At 34.8% G+C, this 20,128-nt stretch overlaps 2 protein-coding genes and 1 pseudogene across 2 annotated transcripts; 2 read left to right on the top strand and 1 right to left on the bottom strand.

Moving 5' to 3' along the window:
- The first annotated feature begins 98 nt into the window (after nt 1-98).
- Nucleotides 99-2,393, top strand: LOC145606173 (polygalacturonase inhibitor-like). The gene is made up of 3 exons (XM_081662222.1): nt 99-640; nt 1,314-1,400; nt 1,919-2,393. The coding sequence occupies exons 1-3, from the start codon at nt 99-101 to the stop codon at nt 2,391-2,393; spliced, it is 1,104 nt and encodes a 367-aa protein (XP_081518348.1).
- A 3,076-nt stretch (nt 2,394-5,469) lies between these two features.
- On the top strand, nt 5,470-10,028 carry LOC145605258 (delta(12)-acyl-lipid-desaturase-like). The gene is made up of 2 exons (XM_081661303.1): nt 5,470-5,578; nt 8,656-10,028. The coding sequence occupies exon 2, from the start codon at nt 8,683-8,685 to the stop codon at nt 9,850-9,852; it is 1,170 nt and encodes a 389-aa protein (XP_081517429.1). The 5' UTR covers nt 5,470-5,578; nt 8,656-8,682; the 3' UTR covers nt 9,853-10,028.
- A 7,244-nt stretch (nt 10,029-17,272) lies between these two features.
- Nucleotides 17,273-19,754, bottom strand: LOC145606178 (putative pentatricopeptide repeat-containing protein At3g18840 pseudogene; annotated as a pseudogene).
- Between the last annotated feature and the right edge of the window lie 374 nt (nt 19,755-20,128).

Raw genomic sequence — 20,128 nt, 5'->3', positions numbered from 1 at the left:
TTGACATCTTTGATTATATACTACAAGCACAATATATATATATATTATTCAACTCATACATACTTGTGACATATGAAAAAACTCAAATCAAAGTTAAGATGAAACATTGTAGCCTCTTGTTGATAGTGTTACTGCTTAATTCCCAGCATGAAGCAGTAAAAGGAGCATCATGCGACCCAAATGACAAAAAGGTGCTAATGCAAATAAAAGATCACTTCAACAACACGTACCCCTTCTCAGGATGGAACGGCAATGACTGCTGTAACTGGGATGTTGTTAGTTGTAACGACGAAAGCAATGGCCGAATCACCGGGTTCCATCTCTCTGGACTAGTTGATTTTCAAATTGCGAATAATGTCTCTGGTGTTATCCCGTCTGTTATTGGTGATCTTCCATTCCTTGAGACGCTCGGGTTTGATTACTTGCCAAACCTTACTGGTTCCATTCCATCCACCATCGTTAACCTTACTAATCTCGCGGTTATTACAATGGATAATGTTAACCTCAGTGGACCTATTCCTGAATTCTTAAGCCAGATTAAGACTCTTCAATCCATTCAGCTTCTTGCGTGCGGCTTCCAAGGCACTATTCCTTCCTCTTTGTCGCTCCTTCCCAACCTTCAAATACTCATTCTCAGCGGGTATGTGTCTCTATTATTAGTGAAACCGTTAATACATTAATTTACTACCGCCGTTTCTTATTATTTGCAACAAATAAATTTTTATGTTTCACAAATATTATTTTTTGTTACAAATAATAAGAAACGGAGGTAGTAAAAAGTTTTTATATATTACTAGATGAAGCCCGTGTGAGAGGAAATTCTTGTTTATCAGGCTGATTTACAGCTTGTGTAAATCATGGGTTAATTTTGTCTTTTCATACATAATAGTAAGGGTACTCTTGTCAATGCACACATAACTTGGCAAACGTTGGGATAACGTCGTTAACTCATTCCCATCCTTCACAAAACCAAAACCAGAAAGTAAGAAACCCAAATCTTCCTCCATGTCAGAAACCAAAACCCAAAAACCCACTTCTTCCTCCGCGCCACCACCGCCTATGGTAGTTCAAAATGCTGCTGCGAATGAAAATTTTTTCCTAAGGGGTTGATATGGCCCTAATTTACACTCTTTTCTAGTAGGGTGTCTTTTTGATTCGCCGCGAAGCTTCCATTGTTGAGGAAGAAGAGGAGGACGACGGCAAGAAGATGAGGATGTGGAAGGCCTTTGTGGGTTTGATCTGCGGAAAGAGGAGAGATGGTGGTGCGTGATGGGTTTCAGATGGTAGTCGATGTGATGGTGGTGGCTGTGAAGGGGTTCCGATGGTAGTCGATGTGATGGTGGTGGACCAGATGGTGGCTATGGTGGTGCTCGCTACCGGTGGAAGATTGGAGAAGATGGGTTAAAAAACAAAAAAAAAATTGTAAAAAAAAAATGAGACTTAATCTCCGTCAATTTGTCTGGCAAGTGGGGCCCACAAATGCAGCCAATTAACAAGAATTGGTTAATCAGGCTGATCAACCGGGTCGGCCTCCCCATGTGATGCACGATTTGTTTGAATTTTTAAAATATTTTTTTTTTAATTTTATTTATATGCTAAAATTTGTTACATATTTAGATAAAATTCCTTATATCAATAGATAATAATTTATATTTAATTAGATTAAACTTAAAAATCTTATTCGCTAATTTTGCTTATGTATCATTTGAATTATTTAATTCTAAAATAAAATATTAATCTCTTATTTGATTGGCTACGATTAAAATTTATAATCTTACATGGCGCGCTAAGAAAATTAAATCCTATGTGGCTTTCTATAAACTTGGGAAAAAACTCCACTTTATATATATATTAGATTTGTTCATTTGTAACACGATATTTATCAATTTTAATCGTGTTGTTGTGTACATTATTTCAGACTCAAGCTAAGTGGTTCAATACCTGAAAGTTTTGGGTCGTTTCAAAGTAGACTTTCAATATTAAGACTTGACACAAATGGGTTATCTGGTCCAATCCCAAAGTCGTTGGGTCAAGCAAATATTAGCCAGTTAGAATTATCCCTCAATCAATTTACAGGAGATGCATCATTTTTTTTCACAAGTGATAAACCATTGGAGCGAGTCATTCTAAGGCAGAATCTTTTCAAGTTTAATTTCAGCTATGTCGACCTACCCTGGAGGTTGAACTATATCGACATGTCTTACAACCAAATATATGGATCTCTTCCTAAACGTCTCGGTCAACTGCGACAACTGAGATATGTCAATTTTTGCAACAACGAGCTATGTGGTAAGTTCCCCAAAGGCCGACGTCTAAAGCAGTTTAGCCCTGATGGTTTTACCAATAACAAGTGCCTTTGCGATGCGCCGGGATTACCCCCGTGCAAGAAGTAGCTGCCCTAGCTAGTCTAATTTGTGTGTATCCTGCACTCTTAATTCGTGACGTTACTTGCTCTCAATTAAAAGCTCGTTTATTTGTGTGTACCGTGCACTTTTTAAGTCTTTGTTGGTGACGTTTATATTGCAATGCTTGATAGTTGACATGCCTCACTCCTCAAGCTTCCTAATAACTATTTTTTTGCCTTTTGTGTCAAAATTCAATTACTCAGTTTTGTACTGTCACATTTACATCTTTTTGAGCTATTGTACATTTGTGATGATTTTGATGGATAATTTGCAATCTCTTGAAACCTTTGTAAAACATAGCTATTGGCCTATTGTAGATTTGTAGTATTGTACATATGTACAAGCCCAAAAAGTCAAATTTTGGGTTAGGCTAAATAGCAAAGAGAGCAAAATTTATAATCCAATAGATTTAGGGCTGCAAGCTGTACAATTACATACAACAGTAAGCTTGTAACAAGGCTAACAACAATAAGTACATTGTATTAGTAAAATAATCTACCTAAGATAATCAATTAAGAAATTAATCAGTTTATGAGGTCTGTAAAAAAAGGGATTCAGGTGAAAGGAATCTATTCCATACCATTGATGAAATTCCTCACGGTTGAGTGATAAAAAATTGTAATTAGACCTAGACCCGAGACCCCCTAGACCCAATGGATCTAGGTCTAGGTCTGATTTACAGCTTCTCTACGGCCTCGGCATGGAGGCTCATAATACACCCATTGATTATCACGTAGGTTGTTCAACTCTTGCTACATGCTATGTACTATTGTGTGAATTAATGAACGCTCTTATGGCTAGTCTTATAAGAGAAAAAGATTACAACATTGTAACAAACTAACAAAGCAACCACGTTCATAGGATTTGACAAACGGGCAAAATTCGTCGCTGTATTTACTTGTCTGTCTTCAAAAGACAATTAATTTAGAATCATAATAAAAATACTATTTCGTACGGGATCTATAGAATTATTATATTTTCTTTTAAGGTAATGATAAATACAATTCTTAAAATTGCTAATAAGCCTTTAATATAATTTCTAATTTGAAATTGTTTTTAAAATGTATAACAAAATCACGCATAAATGGTGTTATATAAGCCGTTCTTTGATGTTGTCTATTTTGGATTCCTTCAAAAGAAAAAAAAAATCTATCTAAATTTCCACATGACAAAATTCAAAGGCATTAATATTGAAGAGTACAACACTTAATATCACTTTATCAATTACGAGTACTTAAATACTTGTAAATTTCAACCACATAATTAACATTACAAAGCTTTATGACTTTCAATTACACTGATCGATTTGTAATTTTCCTTTGAAATTCTCTATCAACTCGATTGAAAAACACAACACTACACATTGTTATTATAGTTAGCACATTGTTACGTACGGCTGTATAAGTTGCGTGCGTAATATGTTTAAATAAAGAGGAAGATTATTGAGATTTGAGAAAGACTTTTGATAATTACATACGCATAAATGCTAATGAAATTGATAGCTGTTTTTGCTTAAGTTAATTGGTACTGGTGTTAAGATTTTCTGGGCTTACACGAAACTTATCAACAACTTGGATTAAGAAAAAGTTTCATTTGGCCCATTAATCCAACGAAACACAATATTATGGAATTCAATTTTCATTTCTTTACCATGAGAACGAGAAAATGACGTAGCAACCGATAAAGCTACATGTTAAATATTTACATTATTATTTTGTTACAATGTATATATAAAACCTTAAATTATGCAAAATATTTAAATATGTTATTAGATTCCAATTCGGATTTTCGGTATCTTGTCATAGAACTTAAATACTCCATTTGTCCTTTAACATTTGCGGTAATTGCTATTTTACAGGGTCTAATAAACATGTTGACCAATTGTGTATTACTTTATAGTAAAAATTATATAAGTTTGATTTTTTAAAAATATATAATGGAATGCATCTAACTAACTATAATCTTTATTTTTTCTTATATATATAATTGGAAATTCTCGTTCAAATTTACTGAACTTTGACTCCAAAAAAGAATAGTTAATTGTAATGAAAGTATACATTATACACTTATTAGCTTCCATTGTTTCTTAATACTCGCAACACTAATTTTAGTCTTTGCCACTGTATGTCAAACTGACGTGTAGTATGGCAAAGTACGATATACCAAAAAAGTATAAGTTTTTGATGTCTCATTAACAACGATAGAAATGCCAAATTAGAAGAGGCACAAGGGTTGAGGGAAGTCAGTCACAAGACTATTAACTTATTAAGTCATGTGTGGATTCCAATATAGGCAGCCACATGCAAGATGCAATAACCATTTCTGTTGACGAGTGTTTGGTTATTTTAAGTCTTCTATTAAACCTATGCAATGCCATGCAACCACTTATATTTTTTGGAAGTTAACAAGTAATGTGAGCATTAATCTCCTATGAATTAAAGCAGCATTAATATTGTATTTATCAACTTAATTTGGACAGTTGTCTATACCCCCAATTTCCCAATAATAATCAAGGACGTACCATCATATTGACTTTCACTAACAATAGATTTTTGTGTTTCAACATATTGATAGAGACCATAGATTATATAAATCAATCTTGGGCTTATAAAATATTCATTTCAGTTCAGTTCAGCTCTAATAAGTTCAGTTATGCTGAGTTCAATTAATGAGAACAGACCTTTAGTACTTGTTATAAAGAGATCCATGCTACATTCAAATTTAATAGACTCTCTGGTAAAGGATCGTGATAGAGCATGTAAATCAAACCAATCCCATACTACAACTAACAATAAAGATTTGTATTTATTACTACTCGTAGTTAAATACAAATATACGGAGTATATACTTTGTATTTGTGATTTGTAATGTCTTTTTGCCAATTTGAACCAAATATAATAACAGTCATATAAAGTTATTATGATATTTTCTAAATAATAAAATGATCCTTACTTGATTGAAGTGATATTTATAGGGCCCACCTACCTCCCATATGGAAGGGGACTTAGTTATTTTATGGAATTGGGAAGGTCACTATATATTTGTGCAAATGCTTGGGCATCCCCTCGTACAACTACTATCATTTTTTACCTTCAAATATAATATTTCTCAAAATAAAAGCAAAGAAGAAGAAGAAACTCTCATTTTGGGTTCATACTTTTGTTACAAAAGAGGTATGACATTTATATATTATCGTTTCTTCCTCATAAAATTTGTGCATTTTGTTCATCATATATTATCATTTATTCATTATGTGCCTTATTATATGCTTTTTTTATAGTAATTTTGTAGTTCAAATCATCTTTAGATCTTGATGTTTATATATATTCACCTAATCACCTTAAGCTTGGAAGTTTTTGATGTCATTATTTTGGAATTTGAATTTGTTGAAACCATAAGCAATTTATTTTATTTTCTTGTATCTTTTTCATTATTTTTAAATTTTTTTTTTTTTTTATATTATTACAACTTCTTTCATTATTTTTTGTAAGTATCGATCATCTTTTTTTAAGACATTTTTTTAAAAGTATCATTATTATAATGGAACTCTTATTTTCTATATGATATATATTACCTCCGGTCCAATTTACTCGCAACAAAGGGTATTATTTGTGAGACATATAATATTCCTTTGTTGCGAGTAAATTGAACCAGAGGTAGTATGTCGTATGTTCTTCAATTATTCTTCTAATTCATAAGTATAAATCTTACCTAGTTATAAAAGAGGAATGTATGAGAGGATGTGAAATTATACTCGGATAGAATATAATCATCAACTAGTGTTTTTCAATCCTCCATATATTACAAATATAATTAAGACATTAATTTTCATTTATTCATTTCTAGTACAAAAAAAATTACAAAGGCAATATAGGAAGAGGGATAGATGGATTTTTATGGAGGATCTAACGATATGTACTCACCAAAACGTATATACTCCATACCAATAACATCACGTTTCCGATTTATATTACATATTCGCATGTAATTTTACACCATCTTATATTCTCATTATCACACAGTGTTTTCGATCCTCCAAAATTTACTTATATTGGAAATTTTCGGTTTTCTTCCTACGTAAAGAGTACAAAACTTCCAAACAAAGACTAATAAAAATAACCAAACTTAAAGTTTTTTATTTTTTTTTAAAAAAAATGGAGAGATAGAAAGGAAACTATTGTGTTAATATATAGACAACGTAACTAACATAATAATTTCATAGGAGAATTTTTTAATTTTACTTTTTAATTTTGTTTTTTGTAATATATTGTACAATCTTTTACCAAAATTGTAGAAATATCAAAACTAGAAAAGGGTTGCATGTAGAATTAGTCTATCCTAGTATCTAGTAAGAAAATAGACGAGTTGAATGGGTAGGTAATTTGATTTTATTTGTTAGTTCGAGTCTATTGCCTAATTATTTGTACCACATCTTTCTTTAATTTCACTCTATTGTATGCTAAAAGTCTAATATCCAATAGTTGAATGCCCTCCTTGAAAAAGTTTTCTCCTTACCCATGGTTTAGATAAAAGCAAGAAATATTAACGAAATCAACAATTTAACTAGTACGCAAATAATGAGTTAGCTATGACCACAAACAGACGAAAGGAGAGTTCTTTTGATCATGAGTAATTGAGGGATAGTTCAAGTGGTTAAAACTTCCTCCCGGTTCTAGAAAATCCTGGGATGGATTCTCACCCCCGCCCTTGTGGCTCTCTAAACAGCAAAAAACAAAATAGTTGCTAAGTTAAAATCTAGGGACTTTATATAGTATTTCCAAAACAAAATTGGAATCGGTCGAAAATTAGGCCAAAGATAGAAAACCGCAGTCCGTATACCATATACGAGTACCATATATTTCACGTAATGGTAGTTCGAAGAGGGTTAACTAATTTATGATATGATATATTCTAAATTTCTAACACCTTAAATAGTAATTTCTTGTAAGCAAAAATAAAAAAAAAATAAATTAATTAATGAACGCCTTTGGTGTGATTAAAACTCTTGTTTTTATTAGCAAGGTTGACGTGCTGTCCTACACTGCTACTACTAAAGTGTCGTAATAATCGTGTGACCAAAAAATAAGGTGGCATATTCTAACACCTTAATACCATGGAATTTGACCAATTTGTATTTTTTTCTTTTTTTAATTGTATTAATTCTTAATTATGCCAACTAGTAGTTAGATTTCAAATACTTTAATAAAGATTAGGATCCAATTATCATATATGATCATCTTATATCAAATTAAATTACTGTGAAACGGTCTCACCTACATTTCTATTGATCTGTAAAAAATCTTGTTTAAAAGTTGAACCTTCAACTTAATGGTGTGATATGCTATTTCTTATTTTCTTCCCCAAGTTAATCTTATTTTACTCACAAAAGAAGACTAAACTAGTTCTTTCTAAATGAGAGTATAGTTGTACATGTTATTCATGCAATAATCGGGGTAGGTATCGCTTGGGCCTAAAAACAAATACCGAGTACTCGTAGTTAGCTTCTAAATACTAGAGTAATTGAAAGTATGGTACTTTAATTAACATCAATTGAGTTATTAAGGGCCTGTTCACATTTACTTAATTTCAATTCAGTTTAGTTTAGTTCAGCTCCAATCAGTTCAGTTCAGTTCAGTTCCTATCAGTTCAGTTCAACTCTTAATTTCCCTCTCACATAAAATATTCATTTCAGCTCAGTTCAGCTTCAATCAATTCAGTTTAGTTCAGTTCAGCTCAGTTCAGTAAATATGAACAGGCCCTAAATGGATATAGGGCTGAATAATAAATGTGAGTCAGGTGGTTGGACTTTAGATACAAGTTACGGAGTACTTAGGATTGGACTTTAGTAGTGTCATCGAGGAGGCCTTTCTTAGGATTGGTGTTTGTGATACATTAGTCAAACATGCACTAGGAAATTGTTTTCAATTTATGTCTAATATTCAAACACATAGTAATACTTGTATTAATTGGTCTTTTTAGTGTACTCCGTAAGACATTGTATTAAATACTCCATAATACCTTGTCTTACTACTTCTATTAAAAAAAGGTGAGTTGTTAATTGAACATTGGATCGACAAAAATACAAAAATAAGAATATACTACGAATACGAATTAATCCAATGAGGTTTTAACCTAGTGGTTGTATTTTCTTCAAGTTTACTTTGAACATGTTTTAAGTGGCCTTAACTTTACCAATCTTTGGAAATTCAAGCTTGTATGTTATAATCTCCTTTTGTTTATGTCTATGCAGTTGGAAGATTTTGAAGAGTAGCTAGCAATGGGTTCCGGTGGGCAAAGGAAAGCCACAAGCATAAAGTCGCGAGTGGGAGAAAGAAACGGAGGAGGCGGAGTAGCTATTCGCCGTGCCCCAAACTCGAAACCACCCTTCACATTAGGCCAACTTAAGCAAGCAATCCCACCACATTGTTTCCAACGTTCACTCTTAAAATCCTTCACCTATCTAGTGTATGACCTTACACTAGCCTGCCTTTTCTACTTCATTGCCTCTTATGTTATTCCAAGTCTAGCTTATCCTCTGCCTTTGTTGGGCTGGCCCATATATTGGGCTGTGCAAGGCTTTATCCTCACAGGTGTTTGGGTCGTAGCCCATGAATGTGGACACCATGCTTTTAGTGACTACCAATGGGTTGATGATACCGTGGGCCTAATCTTTCATTCCCTTCTTTTGGTCCCATACTTTTCTTGGAAGTATAGCCACCGTCGCCACCACTCCAACACCGGCTCGTTGGACAGGGATGAAGTGTTTGTGCCCAAGCCTAAGTCTCAAATCTCATGGTACTCCAAATACATGAACAACCCACCGGGCCGTATGGTATCACTTATAGTCACACTAGCATTGGGTTGGCCCTTGTACTTGCTCTTCAATGCATCCGGTCGTCCTTATGACCGGTTCGCTTGCCATTTTGACCCAAGTGGGCCCATTTTCTCAACCCGGGAGAGGACTCAAGTTTTTGTATCTGATTTGGGTGTACTAGGGGTGCTGTTTCTCCTATACAAGGTTGCTATGACTAAAGGTCTAGTTTGGTTGATTTGCATGTACGGCGTCCCACTTTTGGTTGTCAACGGCTTCCTTGTCACCATAACTTACCTCCAGCATACGCACCCGGCATTACCCCACTACGACTCATCAGAGTGGGATTGGCTGAAGGGGGCATTGTCCACTATGGATCGCGATTATGGGGTATTAAACAAGGTTTTCCATAATATAACAGATACTCATGTTGCTCATCATTTGTTCTCTACTATGCCTCATTACCATGCAATGGAAGCAACCAAAGCAATCAAGCCTATTCTTGGGGACTATTACCAGTTTGATGGGACACCATTCTACAAAGCATTATGGAGGGAGGCTAAGGAGTGTTTGTATGTCGAGCCAGACGATGATTTGCAGCAGAAAGGTGTATACTGGTACAAAAATCGGTTCTGACATACTAATTCAGGTCCCGAACTGCTATGTTATGAACTAAGTGATAAGTTCTGAATGTATTTGTACTTGTTAGTAGTAACTTGTTAGACTATTGTAGTAACTAGGTTTCCCAAGTGTTTCCTGTATTAGATTTTAAGGCACTAAATATCTCAGCTGTCTATTGGATATAAAGCGAAACTTTTATCTCTGTGTGAACTCTGTTCATCGAATTTCTTACTAAGCTCCTGCTATGCCTTCACTGTCAGAGATTTCCTGCTATCGCACATAACATTATACATGTGTATTATAGTAATTATTGTGGCAAAAAGTATCATTGCAATTAACAGGATCTACAGGTTCTACACTTGATCAAAATCATATCATTATTGTACATTGATATCTAGGATTTAGGCTTTTTTTTTTTTTTTGAAAAATAGGATTTAGGCTTTTTATTAGTGGCTACGACTGATAAGTAGTAGCCAATGACTGATAAGTAGTAGCCGATCAATCAAAGCCTTAATCCATGATAAGTAGCCACCATTTGATTAAGACAACCTTAACATATATCATTATACCCATAGAAATCTCACAGACAAAAAACTTTCAAAAGCAAAACGTACCAAACAGGTAACAGCAGCAACTTGAAGATTTATAACAAGTTATGCAAACAAACATCAAAGAGAAACAAGAATACTACTTAATTGTAGAAACTAAATATTTTTGTAAGTTATCTTATACAAAGTATATCATAAGCAATGATGAATGCTTCTTAAGAAGACTCCATCAAAGCACCAACTTATCCTTATCATCAGTCTAACAATACCACTACTAAAATCCTGAAGTAGAAAACTTCAAAATCAATTTAACCAAAAAAAAAAAAAAAAAAAAAGCAAAATACCCCATAGAAAAAGACACTGTAACACTTTCAGATCTTCTCAAGGGCTTCAAGACTTCAAGTAGACCTTGAGTGAAGATGAGCTGAAAATGAATCTGACTACATTATCAAAAACTACAAATAAAATCTACTAAGGATCTATTCATGTCTGAACTCAAGAACTTGACATGCATGTAGGTCCGAGAGCAGTGGCTAAACCCCCACCTGAAAACACCAAAACCCTGGCTTACATCATTGTCATTGAAATAGGTGTCCCCTTACCATTAAAAAAAGTGAGAAAAGTACAACACATTTCAGCATGTGAGAAAAAATAGAAGAAAATGAATAAGACCTCTACACCTTACTCCCAAAATCTCTTCACATACACTCCATGTCATAATATATAAAATTAAACTTACTATCAAAAGGTATTCATCGAATAATTGCCAAAGCCTTGTTATCCAAGAGCCAGAGCAGATGCAAACTCCAGTCAAATCACGTGGTTGCTAAGACAGTTAGGGGTGATCTTTAGCACCTCCAACTTCTTTTTCTAGGCATGGTAACTCCAGTCATCTCACGTGGTTGCATGCCAGTACTGATTAACATGTTACACAGTCTTCATTGGTGAAATTACTCTTCCTAGTTCGTAAATCTCCTTCAGGTGCCTTTCACTACATCAAAATATCAGTCTTACATAAAAATCACTTCTCTCCAGCATGAGCCTTTGAGATGGTATGCCCATTCAGCTAACTAATGATACAGCAGTTATGCTGATTGGTAGAACCTGTGCCACAAAGCATCTATGTTATTTGGGCTATCATTAAAGGAATTAGACCCAAAATATTTCTCAGGATGCAAGATTTCATTCATTTCATTCTAAAACAACGAAAAGCAGTGATTTATGTCTGACCATGGTAAGTTAAACATATTTAATGTCAACAGCTTGGTTGCTAGATTATTGGCTACTTTAATAAAACAAACAATTAATCAGCATGTATTGATCCATATGTAAAGTAGTTTAAGGAATTATTAGGAAAAAGTAAATCCAAGTGAAAATAGCTATGAACTTGGCTTGTCTGAACCAAAGGATTACAGCTTCTAGAGTCGTCTAGGAGAGTAATAGAATAGCAAGATGAAAGATTTCTCACAAATGTACTAGGACTTTTTGCAACGGTGAAACTGAGGGACAAGGAATGGATAAGATATAGACATATAGTTGTCTGTTTCATAAATTGAACCCATATTTGGCTCTAGAGAGAAACTGGGAAGAGGAGTTAGAAAGATTGAGGTGCTGCTCAAGCAAGAATCAGGAATTAAATGACAATATGATGGGTTTGAGTTGAAAAAGAATCCTGGATTGTTTCTGTTTGAGAATATATTATCTAAGTATCTAACCATCCACCAACACCCTCTAGTGGTGGTTGTGCACTGTTAATAAAAGGAAGTGGTGGTTGCGTGACAAAAAGAGAGGATGAAGTTCAAGTTCTCTCAAGTCTCAACAGTAATATTTGGGTTCTTAGGAAGGGATAAACTACTGAAGAAGCTTAATTAGTATCATAAGATTATGCAATTACTATAAACACACTAACACAAAGGAGAAAAAAAATGAGAAATGAAAAACAGAATACACCTACCGAAAATAAGGACATGTAGAAAAAATATTGGCTACATAATAATAAAATGGCCCTCTTAACAATGAAGAATTCATTAGTTTAGCTATGTAGGATGCATCTGAAAGGAGTTTAATCAACTTTTAAAATAGGAATTTGGTTAGCATCCAGACAGTTGGAAAAAAAAAGTTTGTTTTCCTACTACACATGATGCAAAATATATGCAGAACAATTTATTTATCTAGCATGCCCAAAATGCTGTAGCTCAGTAGGTAACCATATAGCACTAAGCAAATGAAAGAGAGTGAGCATTTAGTTGTACTAAATGTCAAACAACAATATGAACACTTTGAGTAAAACAGAGTTGGCAGGAGCCCACCCATTGCTCCCTTCAACGAAGCCACTTAAGATCATAAATAGTTTTTGGTAAGGTCAAAAACCAAGGCAAAGCTAAGAACTTTAGCAGCAGAGCTCAATGCTAAGTTGCCAACATAGTAACATTGTTCATCTTAGGAAACAATAAGTAACAAAATTCGCTTTTATATGACGTTTATTCTGGTTACATGGAAATCTAACAGGATTTAGATAGTTGTCCCTTCTACATTCAGTATTATAATTAATTGATTTAGGTTTCAACCTGATATGATTTACAATCTATCATTTTTCAGATCAGATTCCGATACAATCATCTCGTTATGATTCCGTAGACAGATATCAACTCACCCATCTGTAAGGAATAAGCCAGTAACAAAGACAAAGAAGAGACAAAGGAAAATGAACCTCACTGTATGTCATATATAATGTAAATAAAACTGTTTTCCTGTTCACAAACAAAAGTTTAATAGTTGAGGCTAAACAATTACTATTTACTAATGTGTGCAATTGTGATTATCAGCAACTAAGTATTAGCTAGGGTTCTTCTGCATGCTACCTTTTTGTCATAATCATCCTTGTCAGTCAAACTTTGTCATGTAATTGTGATGGATAATACGGACCACAATTCTAGTGCAGTCAGTGTACATTAATTTGTGATGTTACTATAGCTAGTGTCCGCTTGAAGAAGATTAAAAAGATTAAAACCACTGCTAAACTAATAGACTTGTGAAAAGGTTAAACTTAGATACAATGCTTGATTTGACATAGGGTAATTTAAGAGGCAGGCCAAGCAAAATCATTAAAGGTTGTCCTTAACAGCTTAAATATCAGGCAAGCTTCTTTTCAAACTATGACACTGATGGTTGTGAACATACAGACAATTCAAGGCATTAAAGTGTAATGTATAACGAACCTCAGGTTGTGAACATACAGCTTAAAGTGTAATGTATAATGATCCTCAGGTTGTGAACATACAGATAATTCAAGGCATTATGTATGATAGAAATGAAAAAGGGAATAAAAATAAAATGAGATAAAATAATAGAAGAACCAAATGGTAGCAAATTTCCCGGTACACAAAGTTTAAGTGGATCCGAGTGCAACACCTAGTTAGCCATTTAATGAATCTGGAATATGATACTACCTCCGTTTCTTATTATGTGCAACAAAGGGGAATTTTTTGTGAGACACAAAAATTTTCCTTTGTTGCACATAAAAAGAAACAGAGGTAGTAATTAGCTTAACACGAGTACTAAATTTTGATATGACTCTGGCCTTTGCTGTCATTTCCTACACAAAACTGAATACTGAATTATGAAAATGGGTCTTTAGTCAAACAAAATAGAATCATGATTTGTTACTTAAAATATCATATCTCCTATGATCTTCTAAATGAAAAATAGCATTAAATGTCCTCCAATGTGAATCGTGATAGGGTAGATTACTCATGATTCTAGAAATCTCCCTGATATCTTTCCATAATTAACAAAAGGCTTATCTGGCAGAGGCGTCCAATAGTGTGATACCGAGACATCTATAAACAGGGCCTTCCCACTTCTCATTAACTCACCAATAGCCATTCCATCCTCAATGAAACTCATTCTATCAATTTTCAGAGCCCTTCTCTTCATCACCATGGCATCCCCCAATCACCGTAGCCAATCTGAGCATGGTGTCCTTGGCACAACACTTGCACCAACCTCTGATGGTCTTGGTGCAGTTGATGTTAACCTCAACCTCTCTCTCTCACTCTCTGTCAACTCAAGCAGCACCTTGCCTTCTCACCAAAATCAGGCCAATCCCGTGATTGATCAACAGTCCTCCCATCATCATCCGGATGGAGCAAGGACTAGGAGATCAAACCTTAATATACCTTTTGGTCTCCATGCGCATGGCTCATCTGATTCCTATCCTATACAACCTCAAAACAATGTAAACTTGAATATTTTTGTGGGAAACAGTTCGTCCCTCAATATCAACCTCCTGAACAATAACCCCATTTCTCAATTTGCAAGCAACAGTCCTTCTGCAGGTTCATCAAGTAATCCCCCAATTATAAGCATCTTCAATCCTGCATCTTCACATGTCCAGCAGCCATTTTTAAATCTAGGCCCGAACCAAGAACCCATACTGAATAGGTATTCAGAAACAAATGGTAGCCCCCGGTTCGCAAGACTTCATTCACAATATGCTTCTCCCGTTGTTGCTACAGGAATTGGAAATACTCGAGGTACGTATGCTACAAACTCTGAGCAAGAGATACCTACTGCTATTTCATACCTAAGGCAGAATATAGTCAGTTTGTCCACTCATCAAGGACAACCATCCAACCTATGCCAAAGAATTCTCGATCAAAGTCGCACCACTTCTCAGCATACAATGGGTTTAAGTTTATTCAATCGATCATTTAGATACCGTGGTGAGATATACAATCCTGTTCCTTCTTTTCCAAGTTCAATACTGAACTCACCAAACCACCAAAATCTGATCCTTGTTGATGGAAATGGCACGCTCCATTTTAATTCATTTCATCCTCAACCAAATCCAACTTTTCCTGAAATTCACCCTGCATCAGAAGAAGTGGCAGGACAAGCTTCTGAACCTAATAACAACAACGCAACAACTGAACCTGCATCTCATGCAAGACGAGCCTCAATGTATAGGAGTCATCCCTACAAAAAGTATGGCCCGTACACTTGCCCTAAGTGTCACGTTGTTTTTGAAAATGGAAATAGGTATTCAGCACATACTCAGATTCATTACAAGGATGAGACACCTGATGAGCGGAAGAAACGTCGTGAAAGTAAGATCAGGAAGAGGGATATGCACTTAGCAAATTCTGCTGATGGTATCACTGTGATGCCTGGGCCTCTCCAGCAGGGGGAAGAGCCAATAAGTATGATTGGTTCTGATCAGCCAATATGTGCGACTGGTTCTGCTACTATGGTGATCAAGAAGGAGGTCGACTGATTGTATCCCTATGTATTAGCATTTTATAGTGGCAGCTCTATCAGGAATCGTGTTTTATATTATATGCCATTAAGAATTGTGTTTTAAATTTTATGTGTCTAGAACTATAAAAAGGTTCAGTTCTGTTTTCCGTTATAAAACTGTAACCAAGGGTTCAGTTCGTTTTCCGTTGTAGTACTGTAACCAAGGTTCAGTTCGTTTTCCGTTATAAACTTTAAACTTTATCTATATCTATATATGCTGCAAACTGCATAATCGTGCAACATAAAACATTATTACAAATTCTTGAATATCTAACCCCTTGTTTCCAGGGTGTCAATTTTTTCTTCTTGGAGAGTAATAAATGTGTTCAATTGGTGGGTATTACAGCGTATAAAAGCAAAATTAAATGAATGTACACCAATCAAATTGTGAACTATAACCACAGGATGGAGAATTCCACACCACTAACAATTGGTTTTCCTCAGTTTTCTTGGCATGGTGAGGCCAAAATAAACATTATACTCCCATGAATAGCCATAACTATGACTAAACGGTATCAACTATTTATAAGACACATAAAAATAAATAAATAAATAAAATATAAACTATTGCATACTCATTTATAACAACCAAAACTCAAACAAATCTTCATGTAGGGTAAAGAAAAACATACTAATTTAGATGTTCGAACTGCTCCAAGGAGCATGGTTGTAGATCTTCTTACACCAAAGCTCGTGCAAATCAGTCAGCCTATATCACAGTTGTGTGGCTCAGACCAAAAGGTATAACTGCAATATTATTGTTCACACTAATGTTAGGAGAATACTCTTCCAAATTGGTGATGACAAAATATAAATACTTTTTCAAAAATATCAACATCAGAAACAAGATCAAAAATAATATTGTAATTTAGTGACATTTAATTGGAAGACATCAAGTAAAGAGTAAAACATAATTAATATCAAACTAAAATATTGAACTCGACTTACATCATCTTCAATTACAACCATTAGTCAACAAATAAGGAAAAGGCTCATGCTGTAACTAAATTGTGTACTGACAACATAAGTGTAACAATAATATTGAAACAGGAATAGATATGACGAGCCATTTTAATTGAAGGGAACATTATATTCCAAACAATTACTTTTAAGATTTTTCCTATGTTTAGCATGAGAGAAAGAGAAAAATAAATATGCAGGTGAAATATAATATCCTCGAAGATGGAAGAGATGTCCCTAATTTGAAGGGAAAAAAAAAAGAAAAAAAAAGTGTCACACTGTCCACCATATGCCATATCTTCCTCCTTTCCTCCACTCTAGCTCTCCTCACCCACTCTTATCCAGATTTTCTGACTTAAGAATCAAACAGATATTGAAACTTGAAATCTAAAAACGATTTCAGTTCAAAATTATTCAGCTGAACCAAATCCGACCTAAATTGGCAAGAATTAAATAAGGAAAATGTATGGACTATGCGCGAGATAAAAGTATAAAACAAACCTGCCCAAAAAATAAGCACTTTTGTTGATCATTAAGACTCCCCGACCTTCCCTCACCCTCCTCACCCCAACCCCACTCAACAGCTGCAGAGTGATTCAAACAGACTTGCATACTGAATATCCATTAGATAAAGCCAAACTTGGGGTTCCTTCCCCTTCTTATTAAATATCATCACACAGTTGATTCCCATAATTTGATTTCTCATGTTTATGAAGAATCTGCTCCTGTCAAGCACAATTAGTTCAAATTCTTACAGAAGCGAATACTATAAGGTCACAGCAAACATCTTCATGACATAGTTCCCAGGAATTAATTCATTTTATCTGCAAGCAGATCTTTCGACCAAGGCAAGGTGGTTAATTTCTGCTACTAAACATGCAAGCAAAGAGTAGATTGCATCGGATTTCAAGTGAGATGTGTCACCAGAAGTAAAGACAGTAACACCTTTCTCCAGATGTATCCAACTGCATCCTACAAGCTTCTTGATCACCTTCCCTTTCATCTTCTTCCTAATCCTCCCAACCTCATCCCAATCCCCCTCTGAAGCATATACATTAGCCAATTGCACATAACGAGACCCATTTTCACCCTCAATTCTCAACAGCTTTTCCTCTGTTTCTCTGGCCAGTTTTAAATTCCCGTTTATCCTACAAGCATTTAAAAAAGCACCCAATAAAACAGCATCTGGTTCAAAAGGAATTTTTCCCATTAAGGCAGCCGCCTTGTCCAGTTTATGAGCCCTTCCATAGAGATCAATCATACAAGCATAGTGATCAGCTTCTCGTTGTATACCATAATCTCTTTCCATGGCATCAAAATGCTTTTCACCTGATTCCACCAAGCCAGCATGCCGACAAGTTGATAAAAGAGCCACAAAAGTTGCAGCATTTGGTCTAATATTTCTCTCACACATCTCCTTAAACAATTTAACGGCCTCATTTTCTTGCCCATGATTAGCATAACCAGCAATCATCACATTATAAAGGACTGAATCCTTCTCTTTGACTCCTGAGAAAATTCTCTCAGCATATGTTATGTGGCCACATTTCGAGTACATGTCAATCATTGAACTCTGAAGTTTATTATCTAATTTCATACCAATCCTTAGTATGTAAGAATGAATCTGCTTACCAGGATGCAAGGAGGCTTGTATAGCACATGCACCAAGCAGAGTCATCAATATCAAAACATCTGGAATATCTACTTCTTTAGCTAGAAACTCTGATAAAAGTTTCAAATGCTGCTTCACAACAATGTGATTTCACATACCCTGAAAACAAAGCAGTCCAAACTACAGAGTTCTTCTCAAGCAGTGTGTCAAAAAGCCTTCGCGCTTCCACCATGTTGCCTATTGATGAGTATGCCACAATCATTGAACTGATGGAAAAGGCGTTCCCCATGCTAAATGCTTTATAGGCAGATTTAGCATAATCCATATTACCACACTTGCAATAAACATCTACGATACCACTGCTGATAAAAGAATTCTCGATAAATCCAGCCTTCAAAACATGTGCATGGACTTCCTTCCCAAGACTAAGGTTCCTTGTACCCGAGCAGGCACCTAAGATGCTAGCAAAGGTATGGTTATTCAATCTGATCCCATTTTCCATCATGCAAATGAATAATCTCAATGCCTTCTCATGAAGATCATTATGTACAAAACCAGAAATAATCGTGTTCCAAGATATAGTGTCATTCAACTCAGCCTCGTGCCAAAAGATATTTAAGGCCAAATCCAACTTACTTTCTCTGCAACAAGCAGCTACTATAGCATTCTTAGATACCGAATCCAACCCACCACGACAATCATTAAAAACCCGAATTGCTTCTTGAAAATAACCACATTTGGAATACATATCAATAAGTGAACTACAAGAAAATCCACTACTATAATTCCCACTTTTCACCATGTATGAATGCAACTGCATCCCCAAAGACGCGAAAGATAACTTAGCAACCAAGTTAAGCATAGTAGTGATTGTAAACTCATCCATGTTTCTACTACCACCACTAACTTGTGATGATTGCATCTCAACAAAGAGTTTAAGAGCACGATCACTCGATTCGTGCTCGTGTTTATCATCTGCATTAACATACCCAGATAACATAGAGTTGTAAGTCACTAAATCCTTGTATGGGGAAGACATAAAAAGGACTTCAGCTGTCTTTATATCTTGATTCTTCAAGTGGGCAGCAATAATAGTGTTCCAAGTGAATACATTTCTTTCAGGCATTTCGTCGAACAGTTTGTGGGCATACCGCAAAAACCCATATTTCGCATAACAATGGATGAGATTGTTGAATGTGAAGATGCTGGATTGTAAGCCGGATTTAATGGCTTGAGAATGAAACAATTGAAGCTCTTTTACAGATTTGAGCAGCATTTAAAGGCACAGAGAACTTTTATCAAGCATATATGAGTAGTTTCTATTTTTGGCAATACTAAGACAACTACAGTATTATCCTCTCTTTCCTTTGAAAAACGGAAAATAAATACTCCGTAAGTAATCTTCAAGAAACAAAATCTAAAATATCATATTTAATTATTTATGAAACGGAAGTAGTACAAAGTATATTATTTGTATCACAAGGCGGGCGATCAATGCTATTGGACTGGAATGATCAAATCGATTCACTTTTGACTTGATCGAGATTGGGTTGGTGTTCAATGTACCAATAATTTAGTTTGAGGTATCGCCGGCCTTTAAGATCTGATATGCTAAAAACTATTACCTTATAAAGTTATAGGCTTATATCAAACTTAATACTTCGTACAAGAGATTTTTAAGCATTGAGGTATTGTGAAATTAAACAACTCGGCCAACTACATGATATGATTACACTTGTTTATAAAAGTAACCTTATTTATACATTAATTCAATTGTTCATAATCGTACCTTTATTTTTACTATATATGTAACCCAAATTACTAACATCAATTAATTTTTTTTTTTTTTTAAAAAAAAAAAAAAAAAAAAAGT

The sequence above is a fragment of the Chenopodium album genome, chromosome 22 (genome assembly GCF_948465745.1).
Source record: "Chenopodium album chromosome 22, dcCheAlbu1.1, whole genome shotgun sequence".
Classification (NCBI taxonomy): domain Eukaryota; kingdom Viridiplantae; phylum Streptophyta; class Magnoliopsida; order Caryophyllales; family Amaranthaceae; genus Chenopodium; species Chenopodium album.
This window is presented reverse-complemented; position numbering and strand designations above follow the sequence as displayed.